At 52.1% G+C, this 23,626-nt stretch overlaps 1 protein-coding gene across 1 annotated transcript in view; it reads right to left on the reverse strand.

Moving 5' to 3' along the window:
* Nucleotides 1-19,280, reverse strand: part of LOC142900160 (thyrotropin-releasing hormone-degrading ectoenzyme-like) — a 59,306-nt gene extending 40,026 nt beyond the window's left edge. Inside the window, exons 1-4 of the mRNA XM_076044282.1 lie at nt 17,349-19,280; nt 14,270-14,514; nt 6,936-7,212; nt 1,105-1,231 (exon numbers count right to left, since the gene is read on the reverse strand). Coding sequence (XP_075900397.1) covers nt 1,105-1,231; nt 6,936-7,212; nt 14,270-14,514; nt 17,349-17,825 — 1,126 coding nt within the window. The 5' untranslated portion in view covers nt 17,826-19,280. The remainder of the gene's footprint in view (nt 1-1,104; nt 1,232-6,935; nt 7,213-14,269; nt 14,515-17,348) is intronic.
* Nucleotides 19,281-23,626: the final 4,346 nt, after the last annotated feature.

A 23,626-nucleotide genomic window follows, 5' to 3' on the forward strand; every position in this document is an offset into this window, starting at 1 on the left:
TCCGTAAACTTCTCCTGAAGGTCTGGAGAAGTTTGGAGCTCCAGTCTGTGGACAGCAAGGTCTTAAAGATGGTAAAAAATGTGAATAATACTGACGATGAACTCTGCAAAATCCACTGCACTTTGTTCCTGGATTCTTTAAACCGCCTAAAACTTGACTCGAATTCTTCCGTCTTACGGACGGACGGACGGACGGACGGACGTAAGCTTTCCCTCCTCCTCCTCCAGGTTATGTGATCACCTCTCCGTGACCGTGGAGAAGCAGGTGAATGCAGCTAAGGAGGAGGAGGGGTAGGGGCTGTGGGCGTGGCCTCGTCTGAGCCGAACAGGAAGGAGGAAGTGAGTGACGGATGATGACGCGGACAAGACGGCGGCGGCCTGATCGCATTAGCAGCTCGCTCGGTAGCGGCGGCGGCGGCGGCGGAGGCGGCTAATTGATTGTGGCAGGACAGCAGAGTAAACCACAACCAATTAGGAGGAGGAGGAGGGAGGTGGAGGAGGAGGAGGAGAGAGGAGGAAGCAGACAGGCGTGATGCAACCCGACGGCTCTGACACGTCCCATTAGGTCGGACAGCAGGAGGCGAGGGGGGGGGCGCCGTCAACACAGGAAGCTGCTGTTTGACGGCTGACAGGCAGCAGAAGAAGAGCAGAGGAGAAGCTCGAAGTCAATAAGACTGACAAGATTTTCTGTGTGGAGCCTCCAACACTCTGGGTCACTCAGTACCAGTCGGTACCAGAGAGTGCCAGTGGGTACCAGTGAGTATCAATCGGTCGCAGTCAGGACCAGGGAGCATCAGTGAGTATCAGTGGGAACCAGTCAGTATCGGTACCAGTTGGTCGGGAAAGTAGGTACCATTTGGTGTCAGTCGGTGTTAGCAGGTACGAGTCGGTATCAGCTGGCAGGAAGCTGTGGGCGTGGCCAACGATGAAACGTACCAGCCAGTAAAGCAGCCAATCACAGCGCAGCGGCAGAACTGGCACAACCACACAAACAAAACCAAACTGGAAACCGGATTTAAAACGGCTGATTGACAGGAGGACAAACGGCCAACAACGGGTCAGGGCCCCGCCTACTTTCCCATGATGCATCAGCACAGCCACTCACCCAGCTTGGGCAGCGAGTACTCCACCTGGAAGTAATCCTGGTAGAATCCCAGCATCCTCTTGGTGACGTCCAGGGCGTAGTCCCCGGCGCCGCTGGCGATGGCGTCCGGCCGGGCGTACAGGCGGACCTGGGGGGGGAGGTCAGGGGTCACAGGTCAGAGGTCAGAGGGCAGGAAGTTGTTTTTTTTTTTTTTTTTAATTGTGCAATAGGATAATACAGTGACATTACAAGACAAACAGAGTGAATAACCAAACAACAACATTCATGTGTGTGTGTGTGTATCAATTTTAAACGTATAAAATAAATGTTGAAGTTGGAAAATGTTTTGTATTAATACACAATATTACATACTGTGATTATCAGACAGAAAGACAGAAAACAAGGTAAACAGAAGTAAATAAATAAAATAAATAAGTAAATAAATAAGGATGCCTGATGTGTGTGAAATCTAAAGTTACTCAATTGGACCCAAACAGGAAGTGGGCAAAAATCTTTTTGTTTGTGCCTTTGTTCAGTTTGAAGCGCATGAACTCTACCCCCCCCGGCCCCGGCCCCCGCCCTCCTCCATGCCAGCAGAGGATTTCCCATCACGTTTGTTCCCAATTTCATGGTATTTTTTTTTTCCCCTCTAATTTGATTCTGCAGGTAAAAAAACAGTAATAAATAATAAAAAATGCTAATTCAACTCTCAGCAGGAAACTAAACACAATCCAAACAAAGCTCACAATAAAAACACCTTCGGCTCCCTGTTTATTTCCTAATTAGCTCCCACTTCTCCTTCCTCTCCCCATCCCCCCATCCCTCGTTATCTCTCCACTCGTCCGTCCATGGCGTCGCTGCGTTCCGTCGCTCTGCGGATGATGGATGGGTGGGTGTGTGTGTGTGTGTGTGTGTGTGTGTGTGTGTGTGTGTGTGTGTCTGTGTGTGTGTGGACAGACGCTCGGCTGCGGCGCCAATTTGATGGATGGTTTAGCAACTGATACAGAGGCCCCCGGCGCTAGGCTACGCTAGGCTACGCTACGACGCAACACACACACACACAGGCACACAAACACAGCGCCGCTTTGACTTTGAGATCAGCCGACCTCTGCACATCTGTCCGATCACATCACAGTGATGGTGAAGATGAGGATGATGATGATGATGTTACTGGATGGTGATGATGATGAGGATGATAATGAAGATGTTGAAGATGTGAAACCTCCCTGGAGTTTTTTTTTTAAACACTGAAACTAAACTGCTTCCCTGTCTCGCCCCCCCCCCCTGAGGATGGTTGATTGGTCCGAGCCTTTCCAGACTTGCCGGTGGGAAAACATCAACATCTTCCTCTTCCTCTTCCTCTTCCTCTTCCTGCCCCTCCCCCGGCCAAACGCTGCTCCCCAATTGGCCAATTCATCTTCGGCTCCAGGTCGACGTCCGTTTGCTTTCCAGGTGGAACGGAGCCCCGTTCAACCCAGAGGGGGCAGGACCAGGGGCGGAGCCAAGGGTGGAGATAGGGGGTGGGGCCAGAGGGCGGAGCAAGGGGTGTAGCCAGGAGGCATAGCCACGGCGACGAGGCTCCAGTCGTGTACGAAGAGCGGAAAACAGTTCCAATTTTTTTTTTCCTAATGACATTTGCTTGAAATCCTGACAACTAAACTTCAATCCTCTGGAGGCGTCATGTTGGCTGCTCTCCAGCAGGTGGCGGCAGGGTTCAATAAATCACCTGCTGAGTAAAGGAACCATCAACCTGTCGCCGTCGGCGACGGATTCTGTTTTAAATGATCGCCATCGTCACATAAAAAAAAAGAAAACGTGGCACGAAGGCGACCTTTAGCGGTGCCCCTGCGACACTGCGCCAACCCCGGCGGCTCGTTAGCGCCACCTCGACCCATTACAGGATGTTAATGTGACATTTGACGGCCGTTCAAGAAGTGAAACCGAAGGAATTCAACGATAAAACGTTGAAAAAAAAAGGAAAGAATTTGCTCTTTCAGAGCTGCTTGGTGGTTTGACGGACGGACGGACGGACGGACCTGCATCAACCCTCCGTCGTCAGACTTTAGTCCAGGCATGGGAAAACTACGGCCCGGGATCGCACTTGAAGAAACGATATCAATAGTCAGTCAGTCATAAAACAGCTGTATTTCCTCCATGTTTCCAGTGTTTTTCAGAGTCATTTCAATAAAGAGCTAAACACCGTGGGGCTTCAAAGACACTGATTTTGTTGCAACATTGCTTTGCTTTTGCCATTTTATGACTGACTGACTATTAATACCATTTCTTCAAGTTCGGCTAAGGGCCGGATTAAAAAGCTTAATGGGCCACACATGGCCCCCGGACTGTAGTTTGGCTGGCCTCGCGTAATAATCAAGAGAAACGTTTCCAAAATGCAGAGTGCCCCCGCAGGTTGATCTCCACATGACAGTGTAAAATGATGATACTCCACGAGGTTAATAATAACTGCAATTATTTCTGATCTGTCAATGTGCAGCACATTGGATTTGTTTTTATTAAATGTGCTACAAAGCTGATTGATTGATTGATTGATTGATTGATTGACGTAGCAAAGCCAAACCCCGGACGTTTACAGTTTTTTTAAAAGGCGCTGCACTGCTTTGAAGTCCCTGAACCACAGTGGAGCATCAGCGAGTCGCCTCGCTGTCATCGCCGCTGCCGCCGCCAGCAGCTGTTTGCTCTCTTTGCCGTCTCGGAAGTCGAGTCGAGCCGGAGATGTTTGTGGGTTTTTTTCCCCCCCATGTGGCTTCCGTCACACAGGAAGCCGTTTCTTGGGGAGCTTTTTGGCTGCGGAGGATGGAGGGATGGAGGGATGGAGGGATGGGATGTGGAGGATTAATGTTTCTGTCAGCGGAAGCTGCTCCGCAAAGAGACGGCGGCGGCGGCAGCGGCAGCAGCAGCAGCAGCGGCCTCGGGGCGGAAACAAGGCTTTATTATGAGAGCGACGGCAGAACACAGGATCCATTTTTACATCCTGTGTTTTTTTTTAGGTTTTTTTTCTCTCCTCCGCCGTCTGTTCAGCAGTTCAGAGTCCCGCTGAAACACAGCCTTAGACATGGAGCTGGAGGAGGAGCAGGAGGAGAAGGAGGAGCAGGAGGAGGAGCAGGAGGAGAATGAAGGGAAGTAAAGGGGGGAAGAGGAAGAGGAGGAGGTGGAGGAAGAGGAGTAGGAAGAGGTGGGAGAAGAGGATGAGGTGGAGGAGGAGGGGGAGATAGAGCAGGCGGGGGAGGAGCAGGAGGAAGGAGAATGAAGAGGAGGATAAGGAGGGGAAGTAAAGGGGGGAGAAGGAGGAGGAGGAGGAGGAAGAGGTGGGAGAAGAGGAAGAGGAGATAGAGGAGGTGGAGGAGGAGCAGGAGGAGGAGCAGGAGGAGGAGGAGGAAGGAGGCGAAGACGCTGGAATTCCATCATTCAACATTCATCAGCAGAAGATCTGAGTGCTTCCGTCGCTAATGAGCGCGCTCCGTCACGCCCCGCCCTCCCTCCCCCGCCGGGTTCACGTTTATTCTCGCCAGCTTGTTTGAGCTGATCTGTGGGTTTTTTAATTGGCCGGCCACAGATGATTTCACACCAGCGTGCGGGCGGCAGCGGCGGCGGCAGCGGCAGCGGCAGCGGCAGCTCCACCCGCAGGGGGGGAGGGGGAACGCGCTGCACCCGCCACATTAAGCAAAGTGTCCCTCTCACATCATCTCACAACCTCGGAGGAACCTTCAGCAGCCGGCTCACTACCAGAGGCCGCGCACGACTGCCAGTCACCGCATGCAACAGCAATACCTCAGCCAGCCAGCGGGGGGAGTCTGAACGCCCAATTCAAAGTAGAGCTCCTCCTCCCATCACAGAGGATGGAGGGATGAACTGGGAGACGGCTTGCAGCGTTTGAAGGATGTGAAAGAGCTTCACCGTGTTTTTTATGAGGGTGTAACCAACGCTGTCATCACCACGTTAAACTTTATTTTGTATTTCCCCTCCTGCCTTGAGCCAGCAGGTTGCAGTGTGTAAGCAACAGGTTAACCAGCAGGTTGCAGTGTGTAAGCAACAGGTTAACCAGCAGGTTGCAGTGTGTAAGCAACAGGTTAACCAGCAGGTTGCAGTGTGTAAGCAACAGGTTAACCAGCAGGTTAAAGGCAGGAGGGGAAATACAAGATAAAGTTTAATGTACTGATGACAACCATGAAAAATCTGCAAGGCATCGGTGGTTCCAGGCTAATTGCTGTACAAAACACTCACACACACACACACACACACACACACACACACACACACACACACACACACACACACACACACAGAGTTGATGGTTATAAATGAAGCAGATGGGATTTGCCATTAAAGCATTTCTCAAAAATTATCTATCAGAAATGAGAAGACAAAGGCGACGTGAGCGTGTGTATGTGTGTGTGTGTGTGTGTGTGTGTGTGTGTGTGTGTGTGCGAGCGTTGAGTGTGTGTGTCCTTGACACTCGGGCAGACGAGATGGATGAGCTGTAATTACACTGATAGAGAGATGATCGGAGGAGGGGAGGAAGGCGAGGAGGAGGAACAAGGTCGTGTGTGTTGTTCGTCCTTGTAAAGTGTGTGTGTGTGTGTGTGTGTGTGTGTGTGTGTGTGTGTGTGTGCGTGTGTTGCACTGCAGGGTTTTGACTTTCAAATCAGGGCTGGGTAAAACGTGATAAACTCAGCGAGGACCATAAAAACCCAGTTGATTGGACAGCGCCGAGTGGGATGCGGTGGACAAAACCTGCAACTGCATCACATTGCAGCGGGACATGCGAACGTGTGAGGAGACCAGAGCTGAGAACAGCAAGTGGCTGAGCGGCCAAACTGGAGCTGGAACGACGTGATCCAACTCTGACTTGTAATCCATTCTTACCATTATCTTGTTGCTTCTGTTATCTCAGACATAGATTTTAAGGTTTGTTCTTCCACCTTGATCAGAGAGCCACGCGATGTTGGCGCGTGACTCGTCTTTTATCAGCTGATCTTTAACTTATTCAAATTTGGCGGGTGGGTCACGCCTTCAGTAAACGTCAACTGATCGAGACGAGTCACGCGGCAACATCCCGTGACACTCTGATCCAAGGTGGAAGAACACAATGTGCTGTATATAACACAACAACGTATTGTGGTTGTTCTTCAAGAACATCTGCTATGCAAAAAAAGCAGAGTATGGTTCTTCATCCAGACCAAGACATTGTATGACAACATTGGCTGTGTCTCAATTCAGGGTCTGCATCCTACGAAGCATGCATTTGAAAGGAAGTTGCGTCATAGCACTGCGCGACGGCCTGTCCCAATTCACTAAAATCCGAAGGACGCTCCAAATGCGCCCTCGAAAATGCGCCCTACTTTTAGCCGATTCCAAGGCTACACCGCTACTATCCTTCGTTTCCTTCTGTATCCCAGGATGCCTTTGCGTGCTGCTGCAAAGCATCCTGGGATCCTGGGAAGTCAGCTGAAATTAGCGCCATGTACTGGCAAAGACACGAAGTATAAATTTAAGTACTGAAATTTCACATAAAATATTCAGTTTTTAACGTAGGGTTTTTACTTATTTGAACATCCAACACCATCGTTAGCATCAAGCTAACCAATGGTTAGCTTGATGCTATGAAAACGTCACTTCCGGGGTTGGCCAGCAGGAGGGAACGGCGGGGACGCCACCAGGAAATATGGCGAAGGCTAGACCCTCCCATGTGGTTACCGGGGAGGCGGGTTTTGGTTCGTCCATTTCGGCCGGACTCTTCCTTCTGACGGAGGACGCTTCCTTCGAAGGATGCGGACCCTGAATCCGGACACAGCCATTGTGAACGGAAGCAGTCCCAGGCTGTGGCCACTCACCGTCACGCCCGAGTCGCTGTGCGTCTCTCGGTAGGTGAAGTTGCAGACGGCCCAGGCCAGGTAGTAGGTGGACATGCGCGGCGTGCGGGCGAAGCGGCTGCTGCTCCAGCCGTCCACCTCCGACTGCCAGCTGCTCTCCACCGGCATGTTGGACAGCGAGGTGTACTGCAGGTCGTGGCTCAGCGTCAGCGCAAAGGTGGCCTTGTAGAGCGGCTCGTCGAAGCAGGGGAAGGCCTTCCGGGCGTGGGTGGGGCTGAACTGGGTCACCGCCAGGTAGCTGCAGCCCGGCGGGGGGGTGGAGGGGAGAGGACAGGGGAGATCAGCTTCAATTGGTTTTGTCAGGCAAAGAAACGCAGATCAATGAAAGCAGGAGTGTCAAACTCAAGTCTTGAATTGAATAAATCTTTCTCCAGACAGAAGAGTGAACCGTCTTATATGGAGCCAAACAAGCTGAATGTGGAGCAATGCAAAACTTCATACAATACAATCAATACCTTCATACTGCACACATGCTGAATCCAATTTCAACAGAAAATAAACGAATCAAAATAAATAAAAAGTCAATAAAAATGGTGCGGCACTTTTGAAGGTGCAACCATTCAGGCCTTGGAGGAGCAAGAAGAAGTGCATGAAGAAAACATGACATATAGTCTGTTAAAGTAAATAGAATAGTACTAGCAGAGCATTCTGGGATTTGTATTGTTAGCGCTACATGTGCTGTATAATATTGGCGGGCCAACAGCTCAAGTAGTCATTTGACATTGCCTCGCGGGCACAGAAATAAATTACGCTGTGGGCCAAATTTGGCCCGCGGGTCAGAGTTTGACAACTGTGAAATAGAGGAAATGTCGAAAAGAGTCGATTTGCACACAGATGATTCACGGCCAAACTAAAACTGAGGAAGCAGGGCTGCAGACTGACCAACGAGGAGCGCGGTGGCGCCCCCTAACTTACAACTTCAGGCAAGGAAATCTAGGGGGCGCCACTGCAAATGGACTTGCAAAGTCAAATATTCTGACTTCCTCTGATTTTCACTCGAAGCTTAAATAAAAAATACACACTTCTGATGTGCAAATAAATCGTTAAGACGTTTGTCACCAATGAAATATATTTAATCATTTAAGAAAAATTGGCTGCGCATGAAATTTACTCGCGAAACGTGACCACGTGGGGGCAGTGTGGAGCCCTGACAGATTGGCAGTTGAATCTCAGTTCATCCCAAATATCCAAAGTCTTGGTTCTGATGAAAAACCTTCCACCAGCTGGACGTGGAGAAGCGGAACCATCTGGTTCCAGCCTGTTTCTAATCTCAAACAGCCCCACTTGTCTGCCGTGATTTCCGCCTTCTGATTGAAGGAGGAGCTGCAGGTGGCGCCCTGCAGTTCGACAGGTCAGGAAAAGGAGGAAAATTTCCTCTGTTTGTCGTCTTACACAGTTGAGGGAAGAAAAAAAAAACAGAAAAGAAGGAGAAGATGCTTCTGCACTCGGAGATAATCCAAAGTAAACACCAGGACCTTTTTCTCTCCGTTCCACCGCAGATTTGTTCAACGCAGAGCACGACGTCGTCGTCCTATCACAGCTTCACTACGTCTGTCTGTCAGTCAGCTGACTGGGGGGCGGGGGAGGGGGCTGGAAATTAAAAGTCCGGGAAATAATCCCTCCGCAAAGTTTTCCCCCCCAGTTTGTGGAGAACGAGAGGAGAGAGGAGGGGAACGAGTGCAGAGGTACAAAGGTGTCGGAGAGAGAGAACAGGGAAAGAAGAAAGAGAGGGAGGGGAGGTGGAGAGAGGAGGAGGAAAAGATGAAGAGGAGCGAGAGAAGGAGAGAGAGAGAGAGGAAAGACAGGAGGAGGACGAGGAGACAGGAAGATGGCAAATATTAAAGATGGAGAATTCAGAATGATGGGAGAAGGAGGAGGAGGAGAAAGAGGAGAAGGTGATGGAAGGAGCAGGAGGTGAAGAAACGGAACAATGACCAGTGGACAAGCGAGGCAAATGGACAGAGAGAGAGGTAGAATAATGGAGGGAGGGAGCCTGAGAGGGACGAGATAAAGTGGGAATGTATTAGAGAGCGCTCGTGCCTGCGCGCGCAAAAACACACACACACACACACACACACACGCACGCACGCACGCACGCACGCGCGCACACGCACGCACGGCCTGACACGGTGCAGGTTGCCAACAGTCGGCGGTGCCAAGGTAACGCTTGTTGTCACAGTAATCCTGATAGACGGTCGGCCTACAGCGTTGCCCCGGACAACACACACACACAGGCGTGCGCACACAGACACACACTCACACAGACACACACTCACACGTGAACAGCTCATGCATGAATTCATGCTGCAGCGTGACGTCTCGACTCCGGTGGAACGAAAATGGCATCAGTTCCTCCTGTAGGGTTTGTCATTATCTGGGCAGGAGAGGACCAACAAAGAAGAGCTGCGGCGTCTCACACACACACACACACACACACACACACACACACACACACGGACGCACACACACACCCCCAACAAGAACAACATGGACCACGTCTTCAGCTTCACTGTCCACTGTCCGACTGAATCTGGTGAGACCCCACAGTGTTGGTGTGTGATCAACGCCTCGTCTCCTTTTTGTCAGTAATACCAGTAATCACACACACACACACACTGCACACTTAGATTCACAGATGTGACTGAAGGGGAAACTGTTGACTCGGCCGCTTGCTTCCTGTGTGTGTGTGTGTGTGTGTGTGTGTGTGTGTGTGTGTGTGTAATTGATATAGGAATGAACACACACACACACACACACGGAATCATCATATCGGAAATACGGATCTCTTTAAGCAACGTCTCCAATTGCAATTTCCCGCTTTGATATTGAAAACACCGCAGTGATAGAGGGTGTGTGTGTGTGTGTGTGTGTGTGTGTGTGTGTGTGTGTGTGTGTGTGTGTGTTTGTCACAGGAAGCTGGTTGAGAGGCTGATTCATCAGCTCTGGTGTGAAACCTGCAGTGCATGGTGCAGGTGGGGGCTGGAAGGGGCGGGGCTTGATGGAGTCTATTTAAGGAGCGACAGGAAGCAGGTTGGTTGGTTCCCCCTCCATCAACGTCACTTATTGAACTTCAGTTCAATTTACTTTTTAGAAAAGATTTGTGACTTTTCTGTTTTTTGGAATCGTATTTTTCATTTTTCATCTTCATTCTACTGTTGTCCGGGCCAAACTGAGGGAGATAGCATCATTAGCTTCATTAACTGCGGACACCAACTGAAGCAGGGTCTTTCGGCTCAAACGACTTAAAACATACAACCCCCCCTACCTGCTACACCAGCGAGTCACCGTGGCGTAAATAACATTTTACATTATTCAACGTTGAGCGACAGCAAGTTTTCCGCAAAGCTCAGAGACGCCGTTCTACAAAAAAACAACATTGGCCCGGCGACGTAAAATACAGAGATTTTAATTTGTTTCTACGTTTCTACTTCCTGCCTCTGTCGGTAACGGCCACCCGCCTGGCTAACAAGGCTCAAACGGAGGTTCAGGGTCCCTCGGCCCGCCTTACGTCCAAAATGACATCTTCGATTTGGGGAGAGCTCCATTACACCCACTCTGTGTGTGTGTGTGTGTGTGTGTGTGTGTGTGTGTGTGTGTGTGTGCGTGTGTGTGTGTGTGTGCGTGTGTGTGTGTGTGTGTGTGCGTGTGTGTGCGTGCGTGTCCCTGGGTGAGTAAGAGAGCGGATTAATGTCTGCTGCTGCTGCTGATAGGTCACACTCCGACACACTCACTGCAGCGACTATCGATCCCGAACATCTCATCTAGTCTGGGGGGGGTGGCAAACACACACACACACACTCAGGGGGCGGGGCTCCGCTAGTGAAGCCTCACCTTTGCTAACCGTCTGCCTCCATCCCTTGTTAACACCTCCCCTTCCCCCTCTTCCCACTTCCCTCCCCCCCTCCTCCCGCCCATCTCACCTCCCCGTCTCCCTCCCCCCCACCCCCACATCTCCGATGCTCGTCAGGCCGCCGGCCTCGTTAGCCGCCTCGTTAGCTCTAATTCCTCTCCTCGTTAGCGCGAGGAAGTCGCTAACAGAGGAAGAAACAACTGTCTTTTTTTTGGCGAGCGACTGTGTCCCTCCTCGGCCAATCAAAGAGCTGGAGACGATGAGTCCCGCGAGCTCGCAGCTGGAGCGCTTTTGTGTTGTTGTTTTATCAGCAGCGGCACACAAAGACGCAGCGCTTTTTTAATTACGCAAACACGGAGGACGCGTCGCTGCTGCTGCTGCTGCTGCTGCGGCTGCAAGTCGGGATACACATCAGAGGCTGCCACGATTAATAGAGCCCCTCCCCTCCCCCACGGCCCCCCCTCCCGCCCATCCGGCAGCCAATCATCTTTGAGAGATGTGAGCGAAGCAGAACGAATCACAGCAAAAGGAGGAATAAAAAGAAAGGGAAAGAGGAGCAGCGGCAGCTGCGGACGGCAGATAGCCGCTTAGCGCTTAGCGCCGACAAACAAAGGCAAACAGGAAGTGGCTGACGAGCCACAAGTGGGAAGATAAAAACTTGTTGTCGGGGCTAAAACAGCCACGTCCGCTGTCAAAGCCAGAGTCAAAAACAATCTGCTGCCACAGAATTTATTTTCATAATTTATTTATTGTGGCCAAGCTCATTTTATCTCTTTTTCACCACAACATTTCCCAAAAGTTTCAACTTTTCCGCCCAGCTGTTAAAACTCCGGCGAGAGGATTTTCACAGAAGCACAAAAGTTTCAATTTATATATAAGAGAATATATTTTTGTTTTATCTTAAGCTTTCCATGCCTTTCACCTCTGCGTCTGTTTTCCATGCTTATTTTTTTGTAGCTACGAGAATTTTTAATTTCCCCGAGGACAGCATCTGAAAGGTTCAATAAAGTTCTATCTAATCTAATTGACTTAAAAAGAGAAACCGGAGGAGGAACTGTTCTACCTTGTAGACCTTGCTTGGCTCCAGTGACTGTTTTCTCTAGTGGCCACACGAGGTACCGCGGCAGAAAATGCAAAAAGTCTCCAGGAAAATCCCAAGAAGGGAGTTTTATCTTCTCAGCGCAACGCCACGTTAAAATTACATTGCGCCCCATATATTAGTTATTATTACTGTTTTTTTTTATTACTGTTATTATTATCACTATTGCTATTTTCTGTAACATTGTTAGAGCTGTGCTGGCTGTTTTTTTGTTTCCTTGTTTGTATGAAAAACTCAATAAAATATGTTATAAAAAAAAAACAAAAGAAAATTACATTGCGCTGCTGTGTCTGGGCTCATTCTGATTTGCTGATAAGTTCCAATGCATCACATTGCAACCTCATTGAAATAGATGGGCCGCCATGTTGGGCCCACACAGAAACATTTATTTTCCCTTTGGAGGCGGTGCCTTGAACTGTCTGCTTTAACTGCTGCCGTCTCAACAGTCGCCCCCTGCTGGACGCCGGCAGCCTCGCAGCGTGTTGGCCGACCGATGGACGTAAAGGAGACGAGCCGGCAGCGGCTGGAAGTGGTTGCACTTCCATTGATTTGGAATTTGGACTCGGACCAAACGGATGATGAGGAGAAAGAAAGAAAGAAAGAAAGAGAAAGAAAGAATGAAAGAAAATGAACAGGCTGCATCCATCATCTTCCAGTTGGACACGTTGGCGCCATCATGTGGGCAGAGCCCTGGAGCCACGCAGCCCTTGTGGGAAACACTCTGCTACACATCAGGTCGCCATCTGTGATGTCACGGTCATGTGACCAGCCGAGGACCGCATGTGCACAGAGCAGAGATCAATAGCGGGGGTTAAACTCTGTGTGTGTGTGTGTGTGTGTGTGTGTGTGTGTGTGTGTGTGTGTGTGTCCGCATGTTTTCATTTTATGATTTCACAGCCAGCTATAATATTTGGAATTTTGGCCAGACAGCCAAATCATGATGACATAATTAGCCGAGTGACGGCTGTGACCTTTGACCTTACCCACCGAGCAGACTGGGGCGGACGCCAGATGGCGCCGAGTCACAATAATCCAGTGGAGTTATTGGTGTCCGTGAGGGAGAAAAAGCCCAAGAGAGTTTTTTTTTGGGGTGGGGCTTATTGACTGATTGACAGGGGGCCAATCGGATCCCTTTCAGCCGCGTGAGCCGCTGCACCTCGCCGCCGCTCTGCTGGTTACTCATCAGATTAACAGACTTCAGAAGCGCAGACCGACGCCCTCTTGCTCGCCCGGTTGGGAAAGAGTGAGTGAGAGAGTGAGAGAGTGAATGAGTGAGACAGTGAATGAGTGAGCGAGTAAGTCACAGCACTCTGCAGCTCCATTGGTTGCCATATTGATGGGCGATCGATTGGGGCAGCGGCTGATGGGAGGTGAATGAGAGAGAGAGAGAGAGAGCGAGAGAGAGAGAGAGAGAGAGAGAGGGCTTTGTTTTGGTTTGACCTCCGTAGAAAAAAGGCTCCACTGAGGCTCACACACACACACACACACACACGACAACAGGAAGTGCTTTGATTATCATTGGCTCTCTAGGCTTAAAGCACCAATTGGCTCAGTTATTCGCCGAGGATGCTGCTATTCTCTAATCAGAGAGATATCTTAATCAATTACATTAATATGGCGTCATCAATAATAATGATTCCACTCGTTAAGACGTCCTTAGCTCACAATTCACCACATCCAGAAGCTGAGGAACCAGTTGAGCTAGCAGCTAGCTATCGCTAAACCAGCAGCAGTTCTGGGCCACCTGAAAAACAGGAAGCAGCCCATATAAGGCGCTGTCTGTTTAACCAGCCGGTCACACCCAGCTCGCCCCGCTGCTCCGACCAATCAGGGGCAAGCTTGTCACTCATTCCATCCATTAACTTTGTTTTTGTGTGTGTGTATTCTGGGGGGGGGGGGGCGATAAGTGCAAGAGACGTTGATAAAATGTTTGGACCTCCTGGGGCCTTTCTCACAAACACACACACACACACACACACACACACACACACACACACACACACACACACACACACACACACACACATATCAGCACCGTGGTGGAAGAAAACTGATGTGGAAACAACGCTGCAGCTGAGTCTTATGGGAAATTTCCAAGAAGGGACTTGGCAGTGTGCATTTGTGTGTGTGCGCGTGTGTGTGTGTGTGTGTGTGTGTGTGTGTGTGAGAGAGTTAATCAATGTCGAGGATGTGAAGTGTTGACCTTTTCTCGCTGAGCCACCTGCTGCTGCGAAAAAAAAAAAAAAAATCTGTGCCCATCACTGTGTGTGTGTGTGTGTGTGTGTGTGTGTGTGTGTGCCTGTGCGTGTGCGTGTGCGTGCGGTGTGTGTGTGCGTCGTGCCTCACCGTCTCTCCCGGTGCAGGGTGTAGGAGCTCCTGAAGAAGCCCAGCAGCTCGTCCTCGATGGCGGCCTCGAAGCTGATGTTGAGCCTGTAGATCCTGGAGGGCTTCAGCTCGCGCTGCAGCGCCACCACGTACACCTGGGTGGCGCCAAAGGCAAAGTGGCGGTTGACCCGCATGGCTCCGCCTCCCTGCTTGTTGGCCGAGCGGCCGCCGGCCCCGCCCTCCGCCGTGACCGACACCCGGTCCACCTGGTGGGGGGGGGGAGGTAGCAGAGGGAGGGGACGATCAATTGCTGAGCTGATCAGCAAGACGCTAGCAATAATAATAACAATAATGATAATAATAAAGTATTTTTTTGGACTCGAAACACGATGGAGTCGAAGCCACACACACGCAGACACACAGCGATTTCAAAGAGTGTTGAAGCAGACACCTGTCATTTATCTTTTGTTTTGTGCCTTTCTGTCACAAAGCGACGACAACTTCATTAAAAAAACAAAAAACATTTTCATTCTTTAATTGTGTTTGTGATCAAAATGTTGTTTTTCTTGTGTTATCTTATTTTTTTTTATTCCCGGATGTTCATCTATCGATCCTGTGTTCATCCGTCCTTGACCTTCAGTCAGAGGTGTCTCCAGCCTGATCGTCAGCCTGATCTCCAGTCAGACCTTGGTCTCCTCCTCGGCCTTCTGCTGGATTTTCACCCTGAAACTTTTTTTTTCTTTCTCTTTTTCTCTGCATCGTCGAAAGGGTCGATACCAGTTTGGCATAGAAGACGGGAGAGTGGGTGTGTGTGTGTGTGGGTGTGAGTGTGTGTGAACCTCCACTAGCTCCTCATTAAAGCATAAAACCCACTGAAGTTCACCGCAGACTCACTGACATGGGCAGCAGTGCATGATGGGAGAACATGGCACCGCCAACAACGGCCTCCTTTCAGCCACACTTGTCTAATCAGGCTGGGCGCGCGCGCGTGTGTGTGTGTGTGTGTGTGTGTGTGTGTGTGTGTGTGTTGTCTCTTTGATGAATCAACGGATCGATGGGCTCGCTGACACGGACAGGAAACGTTCGGATTAAAATTGTAGGGTTTTTTCTTCCTCTCAGCGTGTTCTGGTGAGTCAGCGTAAGCGGCGCCGCACTGGGCTTGGCCACGCCCCCTCGGGCTCATGAAAAAAACCCAGATCTTCATTACGTTGTTTGATGACCAGGGTTTGACCCGCTGGGTCAGGTGACGTGGCGGCGTGCCGGAAGTACTGCAGCGGCGGCGAGTTGAGCGGTCGGGTCAGAGAGGGATCAACTTCAAAGAGGCTCCGCTACTGCACGCGCTCAGTGGAGGCTTCTGGAGATCAAACCTGCAGCAGCGGCTCAGAGAGGCAGACCGCCAAGACCAGAGACACGCCCACTCTGAGAACAAAGACACGCCCACTCTGAAACCTTAAGCAGACAGACACGCCCACTCTGAGAACAAAGACACACCCACTCCGAGAACAGAGACACGCCCACTCTGAGAACAAAGACACATTCACTCTGAGAAGAGAGACACACCCACTCTGAGAACAAAGACACGCCCACTCTGAGAACAAAGACACACCCACTCTGAAACCTTAATCAGAGAGACACGCCCACTCTGAGAAGACAGATACGCCCACTCTGAGAACAGAGACACACCCACTCTGGGATGCCAACAGGTGTGTTAGAGCTCAAGACGTCCTGATTGGCTGGTAGGTTTAGAGGGGGGCGGGGCTTCTTTGACACCTTTGCAGAGCTCTTTCTCACCGTAGACCTTTGACATGTCATGACAATTCTTCCTTTAGTTCCTATAATGAATGAATGGACTGAGATGGACGCTCCAGAGACTCTCGCCCCACTCCCCACCCCCCTGCTGACAGCGCCACCTCTGGCCCCATGCTGCTCTGACTGAAATAGAATAAATAAATAAATAAATAAATACTTTTTTTTTTTAAGCTAAAGGGGCTGCAGGCGTTTTAATTGGGCTCTGCTCAAATTAGACGGATTCATGACTCTTGCATATTAAAGCGGCAGGATGACCGGCCAGGAAAATCACGCCACTCAGGCGTTTTTCTCCCAGGCGCTCTCTCTCTCTCTCTCTCTTTCCCTCGCTTACTCGCTCTCTCTGGGTCTCTCAGAGAAAAAAGAAATCGGGCTGAAACAGCAAGTTTGACGGTTAATTAGCCTCGTTAAGGAAACCTCTAAGGCCAAATCCGGAAATAAACAGAGCTGCTGTTGTTGTCTGAGGTGGGGGGGGGGGTTTGTGGGCGGGGGGGAGGGGACAGGGTGCTGGGGTGGCAGGGTTTGTTTTTTCCACAGACGAGGCGTCTTTGTTTGGAGTCAACCATCAGAAAAGTCAACAGCAAGCGGCAGGAAGTCGGAGCAATGTGGCGATTTTAATCTGGAACTTTCTCTCTTGGCCAGTGTGGCTCCGCCTCCTGAAATGCACCCCAGCGGCGGTGGAGGAGGAAACCGAGGCGCCGCAAACACCGTCTCTTCTTCTGTGGTTTTATTTTGAAGAGCCGCCGTGACGGATGTCGGCGTCCAGAACCGCTTCGTTCTGGATCCAGGGACCTTCTGGAGATTCCCTTTTGATTTTCCGTTCTTCTCTCCGAGAGAGGGAGTTCTATCGTAGCGTTTCCACGTATCTGTACTTGATTATTTGGTTGTCATTTCATTTTATTGTCGTTCATCTTCGGACTCCCTGCATCTGTTACTTGCTGCGGTTGAAAAAGATTTTTTTTTTTTTTAAAAAAGACTCTCGTATTGAGAGTAGCAAAGCTGTTCAAAATGATCCAGATGCTCATCAAGACCTCTGACCTCTGACCTCTGACCCCTTCAGATTATTCTGTCACAACTTGTTTGACTTTTTGCAAAATGATCACCCAATGTCTAATTCATGGCCAAAACACAAGACATTCATTTCAGAACCTGTACTTTCTCACTTTGAATCAGTACTTTAAAATTTTTTTTTTTCGTATTTTTTACACCTAATTATCCGTAACTTTCAGCCATCAGATTTATCACATTTATAAAAACCTATAGATAAAAGGCAGTGGAATTAAAGGGCTCTCACCTCCAGGCGGTCGGCGTGCAGCACGATGTATCTGGTGGCGTTGACGCACTCCAGCTCGATGCTGACCTCTCCAGCAAAGGTGAAGTTGTCCATGTGGACCAGCAGCTGCAGCTCGTAGTGTCGCGGCCTGAGGGAGCCGGGCAGCCTGGAGCTCCTCCAGGGCTCCTCCTCCGTCGTCCGCTCCCCTTTGTTGGCGTTCATCTTGGGGGACCCGCCGCGGGGTCCGGACTCGGCGGCGGCGGCGGCGGCGCCGTCCGGGTCAGTGCGGCCGCTGCAGTCCTCGAAGCGCACGCCCAGCGCCACGGCCAGGCCGCTGACCAGGATGAGGGCGATGATGGAGACGGCGAAGCCCAGCAGCAGGCGCTTGTTCACCTGGATGTGTCGCTCGGTGGTGCGGGGCCGGACCACCGACTCGGCCCACTGCTCCGACAGCCCGCCGCCGTTGCGCAGGTTCTCGCGGGGCTCCTCCAGTCCCATGGCGCCCAGGGGGTCAAAGGTCACCGGGAGAGAGAGAGAGGAGCTGGATGTCCCTGAAGGTCCGTCAGAGGGCGCCGACGCTCATCGAGCACCGACCTCAGCAGGCTGTCGCTCAAGAGTCGGCGAGAGTTGGTTTTTCTGCAGTGGCTGAACTTTGACCTCCGCCTCCGCTGGCCGCGGACGTCCTTCAGCTCCGACGCGAAGCGGGAACGCTACACCGCGGCCGCCGATCACATGTCAGCCGACGAGAGCGAGGGAGCGCGAGCAGCGAGGAGGCGTCGTCCGGGAAAATCAATGGCGCGTGGCTCGATTTCAAGTTCCTGAGTCGGAGGAGGAGGAGGAGGAGGAGGAGGAGGAAGAGGAGGAAGAAGATCAGGAAGAGGAGGAGGAGGAGGGATGCTGTTGAGAACGTGGCTATAGGGTGAGCGGAGCATCCATGGACTTTAGCTGGGAAAACCGAGAGCGCGATTAATCCAGAATTAATTTACGCACATTCGGACGACGAAGACGGCCGCCCGGACGAGTGTAACGTCAACATGGCTGGAAACACCAGTCACACACAAACACGCGCACACACACACACACGCACAGTCCCCACTGCGGCGCGGCTGTAAAGTTAATTTCCTCAGCGTTAAAAAATCTCTTCCAGAGCTGCTGTTAAGCGTAAACAAACCCCCGCGGCACCATTCTGGATTATTAGGGCCGTTACAGCGGGAGATGAACAGCACTTCGACCTCACATACACACAGGCACGCACACACAACAACAACAACAACAACAACAACAACAACAACAACAACAACAACACAACAGCACAGGCTTCCGCCTTTTGATTACACCTCACTTTGGGGAACGACTCGCAGGTTTAATTCACCAGCTCAGCGATTCACCGATTCAGGCCGAGTCGAGTTGCGACTCAGTTCCAAGGAGTCACAGTGTTTTCGGGCTCGCTCTCTGGATCAGGACCGGTGATTCTCCGCCGTTGTTCCAGGTATCAGCCGAGATCCCGTAGGGACACCTGACGGTTCGTACCGACGGATCGAACCGCGGTTTCACCGCCGCCTCTGTTGTTCTGGTGGGATATTCAATCACGGCGATAACTCTGTACGCTCGCGCTCTCCTGAGGCGAGCTTAAGAGGATCATTTACGGCCAGCATGAGGCTGTATTTCACCGTGGAGGAGCTGGTTCGGCCCGCTGCTCCGCGGGGATCCTCGGAGCTCATTCAAAATGACGGATCGCCCGCTGCGGTTCGCGCTCAGCGGCGGAGCTCAGCGGGAGAACGCGGCGGCGGCTCGTGCCCGCTGCCGCTCGCGCCGAGACCGAACCGACCGGCGGACCGAGACAACTCAGTCCGCAATCTGTCAGCCGCCCCACGCTCCGATAACTTCTGGCTCCACACGGGAGCCTCGTGAACGTCACAGAGACCCGCGCGCCGCGATATATGTTTTTTTTTGTTGTTGCTTTTTTCACCCCCACGCCCTCCTCCTCCTCCTCCTCCTCCTCCTCCACCTGCCTCCGTCCTCGTGGGGTTAGTTAGTAGCGGTTCCGGATGTCGAGCGGGACCGTCCGGGGATCCGTCACGGAGAGGAGCGAGTCACGTGGCCCTCCCTCTCCCTCTCCCCGTCCCCCAAGGACCCGGCTGTTTGATCACCGGTATCGATCTACCGGGACAATCAACACCTCGTCCTGGCGGATCGATAGCGGACTGTTAGGACGCGGAGGGAGGGCGGTTCTGGGTTCGGTTCACACAGTCCGGAGATCAGCTTGCACGCGGAGTCCGTCCACACGGCGCTGTTTCCATGGAGTCCGCTGAGGAGCCGTGCCGTGCCGTGCCGGGCGGGTTCACCCGGGTTAAGCAGCGTCCCGGAGCTCCGCCGGCGGCTCCGTAACTTTTTTTTGTCCCGGCGAGAGGCGCTGCTGCCGCGGCCGAAGCTCCGCTCCAAGCCTCGGTGTCGGTGACGGAGCGGCGAGCGGCGAGCAGCAGCAGGGGGAGCTGGAGGAGCTGCTGGAGGAGAGAGGGATGGAGGGGGTGCAGGTGGAGATGAAGAGCCCCTCGTGCCAAGTCGGTCCGTGCAGCGGCCGGAGAAGCGCTCGCTCGGCTCGTGCTGTGCGCTCGTGCCTGCTGCCGAGCCCGGAGTGGAGCTGGAGCTGCTGCTGCTACTGCTGCACGAGCAAAGAGAGAGAGGCAGGCACGATGGGAGAGAGAGGAAAGGGGGGGGGGGGGGGGGGGGGATAAAGGAGGGAAGCAGAGAGGAGGAGAGAGAGAGTGAGAGGAAAGAGGTGATGAATACAAAGGAGAGAGAGGGACAGAGAGAGAGACCTCCACCTACACACTCTCTCTCTCTCTTTATCTCTCCCTTCCTCAGTCTGACTGAGTGAGTGTTTCCACAGCAGACAAAAAGCAAATTAATGATGAAAAGACGAGTGAAGCTCTCCATCTCCATCGTAGGGGGAGGAGGGGGAGGGGGAGGGGGAAGAGGAGGAGGAGGAGGAGTAAGGAGTGTTCGGTGGAGCTCCACCCTGACGGATCACCTCCACCTTCCCGCTGCTGCAGTTATTAAACTGCCTCCCTCTGGAAGAAAGACAAAGTTCCCTCCTCCTCCTCCTCCTCCTTCTTCCATAACAATCATCCATCTGCGTACGTGAGAAATCCTTCCCTCCCTCCTTCCCTCCTTCCTTCCTTCCCTCCTTCCCTCCTTCCCTCCCTCCTTCCTTCCTTCCTTCTTTCCTTCCCTCCCTCCCTCCTTCCTTCCTTCCTTCCTTCTTTCCTTCCCTCCCTCCTTCCTTCCTTCCTTCTTTCCTTCCCTCCCTCCTTCCTTCCTTCACCCGACACGCTTCTGCTGGCACCATCCCTCCATGAGGTCACAGGACTGGGTCAGCGGCCACACCCCCGGCCAGGCGCTGTGGCTCCGCCCTCTGCTGACGTGCCTCCTCCAAGCAGCTTCAGCGACCAAAGCATCAGTTTTCGCCGGAGGCTGTAAACAGAGGGCTAACTGAACATTAAGTTTCCAAGACCAAAAAAAAGCTGAACTCTCGTGGCCACAAAGTCACCAAAAACCATTCCAGTCATGCACATAGGCTAAAGAAGATGTGACGCTTGCTGTGAGCATCGGCTGCCCCCTGGTGGCCGGCTGCAGCACTGCACACACCCCACTCTCCTCTCCTGCCATTAGCATTAGCCGATAGGGTTGCTTTAAGCAACTTCCTGTAACGTTTATGTCCAACCAATGAGGGATCAGTTGGTTTTACTTCCAAACATCTTTGGATGTGATTTAGCCCTGCATCGATTGATTGATTGACTGACTGACTGACTGACTGACTGACTGACTAACTGGTTGGTTTGTCGGTTGATTGGTTGATTGATTTAAAAGTACCTCCAGTGGTTCCAGCTGGGGGGAGCGGCGCTGCAGCAGCAGCGATGGTCTCCAGCATCAGCAGGGACCTGCTTCAATTATTAACACTGTTCCTGCAGACACCAAGTTAGCGCCGTCTGCAACCACTGATCCACTCCTGTCTACACAAGCTGTGCTCCGATCCGGGAGAGAGAGAGAGAGAGGTACAAGTTGTGTCACATGACCTCCCTGCAGCCTCTGACTGGACAGGACCAGTGAAGCGACTGACAGTGAACACCATGAAAGCCAACAGTTGGCTTCACTGAGCGTGATATCAGTAACCCACACACACACACACACACACACACACACACACACACACACACACACACACACACACACACACACACGAGGTGACAGATGGGCAGACAAATGCCAATCGTAAAAATTAATGACTCGTGTTATAGCCAATCAAGCGGCTGGCAGGCCGTGTCAACAGCCAATCAAACAGCTGGCTGGGTGAAAGCCAAGGAGATGGATGGGGGGGTCAGGTGGAGGGGAGGGGGTCAAGTGGAGGAGGTGGAGAGTCAGGTGGAGGGGGGGTCAAGTGGAGGAGGGGGGGTCAGGTAGAGGGGTGGTCAGGTAGAGGGGGGGTCAGGTGAAGGAGGGGGTCAGGGAGATGGGGGTGGTCAGGTGGAGGAGGGGGGATCAGGTAGAGGTGGGTGGTCAGGTGGAGGGGGGGGGTCAGGTGAAGGGGGGGGGGTCGGGTAGAGGGGGGGTCAGGGAGATGGGGGTGGTCAGGTGGAGGTGGGGGGGAGGGTCAGGTGAAGGCGGGGGGTCAGGTAGAGGGGGGGTCAGGGAGATGGGGGTGGTCAGCTGGAGGTGGGGGGGAGGGTCAGGTGAAGGCGGGGGGTCAGGTAGAGGGGGGGTCAGGGAGATGGGGGTGGTCAGGTGGAGGTGGGGGGGGAGGGTCAGGTGAAGGCGGGGGGGGGGTCAGGTGGAGGGGGGGGTCAGGTGGAGGAGGTGCTGCTCTTGCTGCTGCCTTCATAGGTGTTTTTTGCCCAACCCTGCCGCAGTCACTTCCTGCTTCCATCACGGCCAGACAGGAAGCTGATTGGTCCTCCTGACCTGGAGAACCAGGACTCAAATTAGAGCTCCTCAAGATGGATGAGCGACGCCTTGGACTTGAAGGCTCAGCAATCCAGCAGCACAAACCAGGTCGAGGAGGCCAGCGGTGGCGGCAACAACCCACAGGGAGTCAACCAATCAGAGGCAATTCAATTAGCGGCGGCAGCGGCGGCGGCGGTGGCGGCGGCGGCGGCGGCAGCGGCGGTGGCAGCGGCGGTGGCGGCGGTGGCGACAGCGGCGGCGCTCTGATGGCCTCATGTTTCACCACTGACAAAACACAAGACATCTAAACTACTGCTGCTGCTGCTGCTGCTGCTGCTGCTGCGTGGGCAAAGTCAAGACTCACTCTGTCAAACACACACATACACACACACACACACACATTTCTTGACACTGCTCAGCCAATTAGAGTCCTCCTCCTCCAACTGGATCAAGGTGGAAGACGGCGGTGAGCGCCAGAGATCTAAGTGGGCGGCACTTTCTGCTGCCGCAGGCCAGATCAGTGTCAAGAACACACACACACACACACACACACACACACACACACTCATACACGCATCAGTTACACTTTGGGCCCGTGTGTGTGTGTGTGTGTGTGTGTGCTTGACACCAGTCTAACAGCAGCAGGAGGAAGAAGAGAAAGAAGAGCGAGCGAGGCAGTCGGCGGGAGAACAGCAGACTCAAAGATGAACACACACACATGCACACACACACACACGCACACACACACATCAATATTTAAAATTCCTCAAAAGCACGGACATCTCCATGATTCATGGCGGAGCCACGCGAACACTCGCAGAGTCAAACTGGACGAGTGGTCCACACACGCACACACACACACACACACACACACACTCACACACTCTCACACACACACATACAAACACACGCGCATATATATATATGTCTATGTATATATATATATATATTTATATATATATATATATATATATATACATAGACATATATATATATATATATATATATATATATATATATATATATACTGTATATACATATATGTATGTGTATGAATAATTTCCAATTATTCCAAGTTTCCAATTGGTGCCTACAGGGGGCGCCACCCAGAGAAACCCCGGCAGCCACAGGTGGCGTCTGCAGGCTGCGTCCCATTTAGTTTTCAGTTTTTTTTACCTTGACAAAAAGAAGACAAATCATCAGTTTGTTCATTATTTTAATTTCCTCCTAATGACTGTCTGTGTGCTGCATCACCATCTGGCACACACACACACGCACGCGGGCACACACACACGCACATGCACACACGCGCACACACACACACACACATGCACACACGCACGCTACAAAGCAGCCAT

Source organism: Nelusetta ayraudi, unplaced genomic scaffold, assembly GCF_046127955.1.
Source record: "Nelusetta ayraudi isolate G7.1 ecotype Tasmania unplaced genomic scaffold, CSIRO-AGI_Nayr_v1 ptg000079l, whole genome shotgun sequence".
In the NCBI taxonomy this organism is placed as follows: Eukaryota; Metazoa; Chordata; class Actinopteri; order Tetraodontiformes; family Monacanthidae; genus Nelusetta; species Nelusetta ayraudi.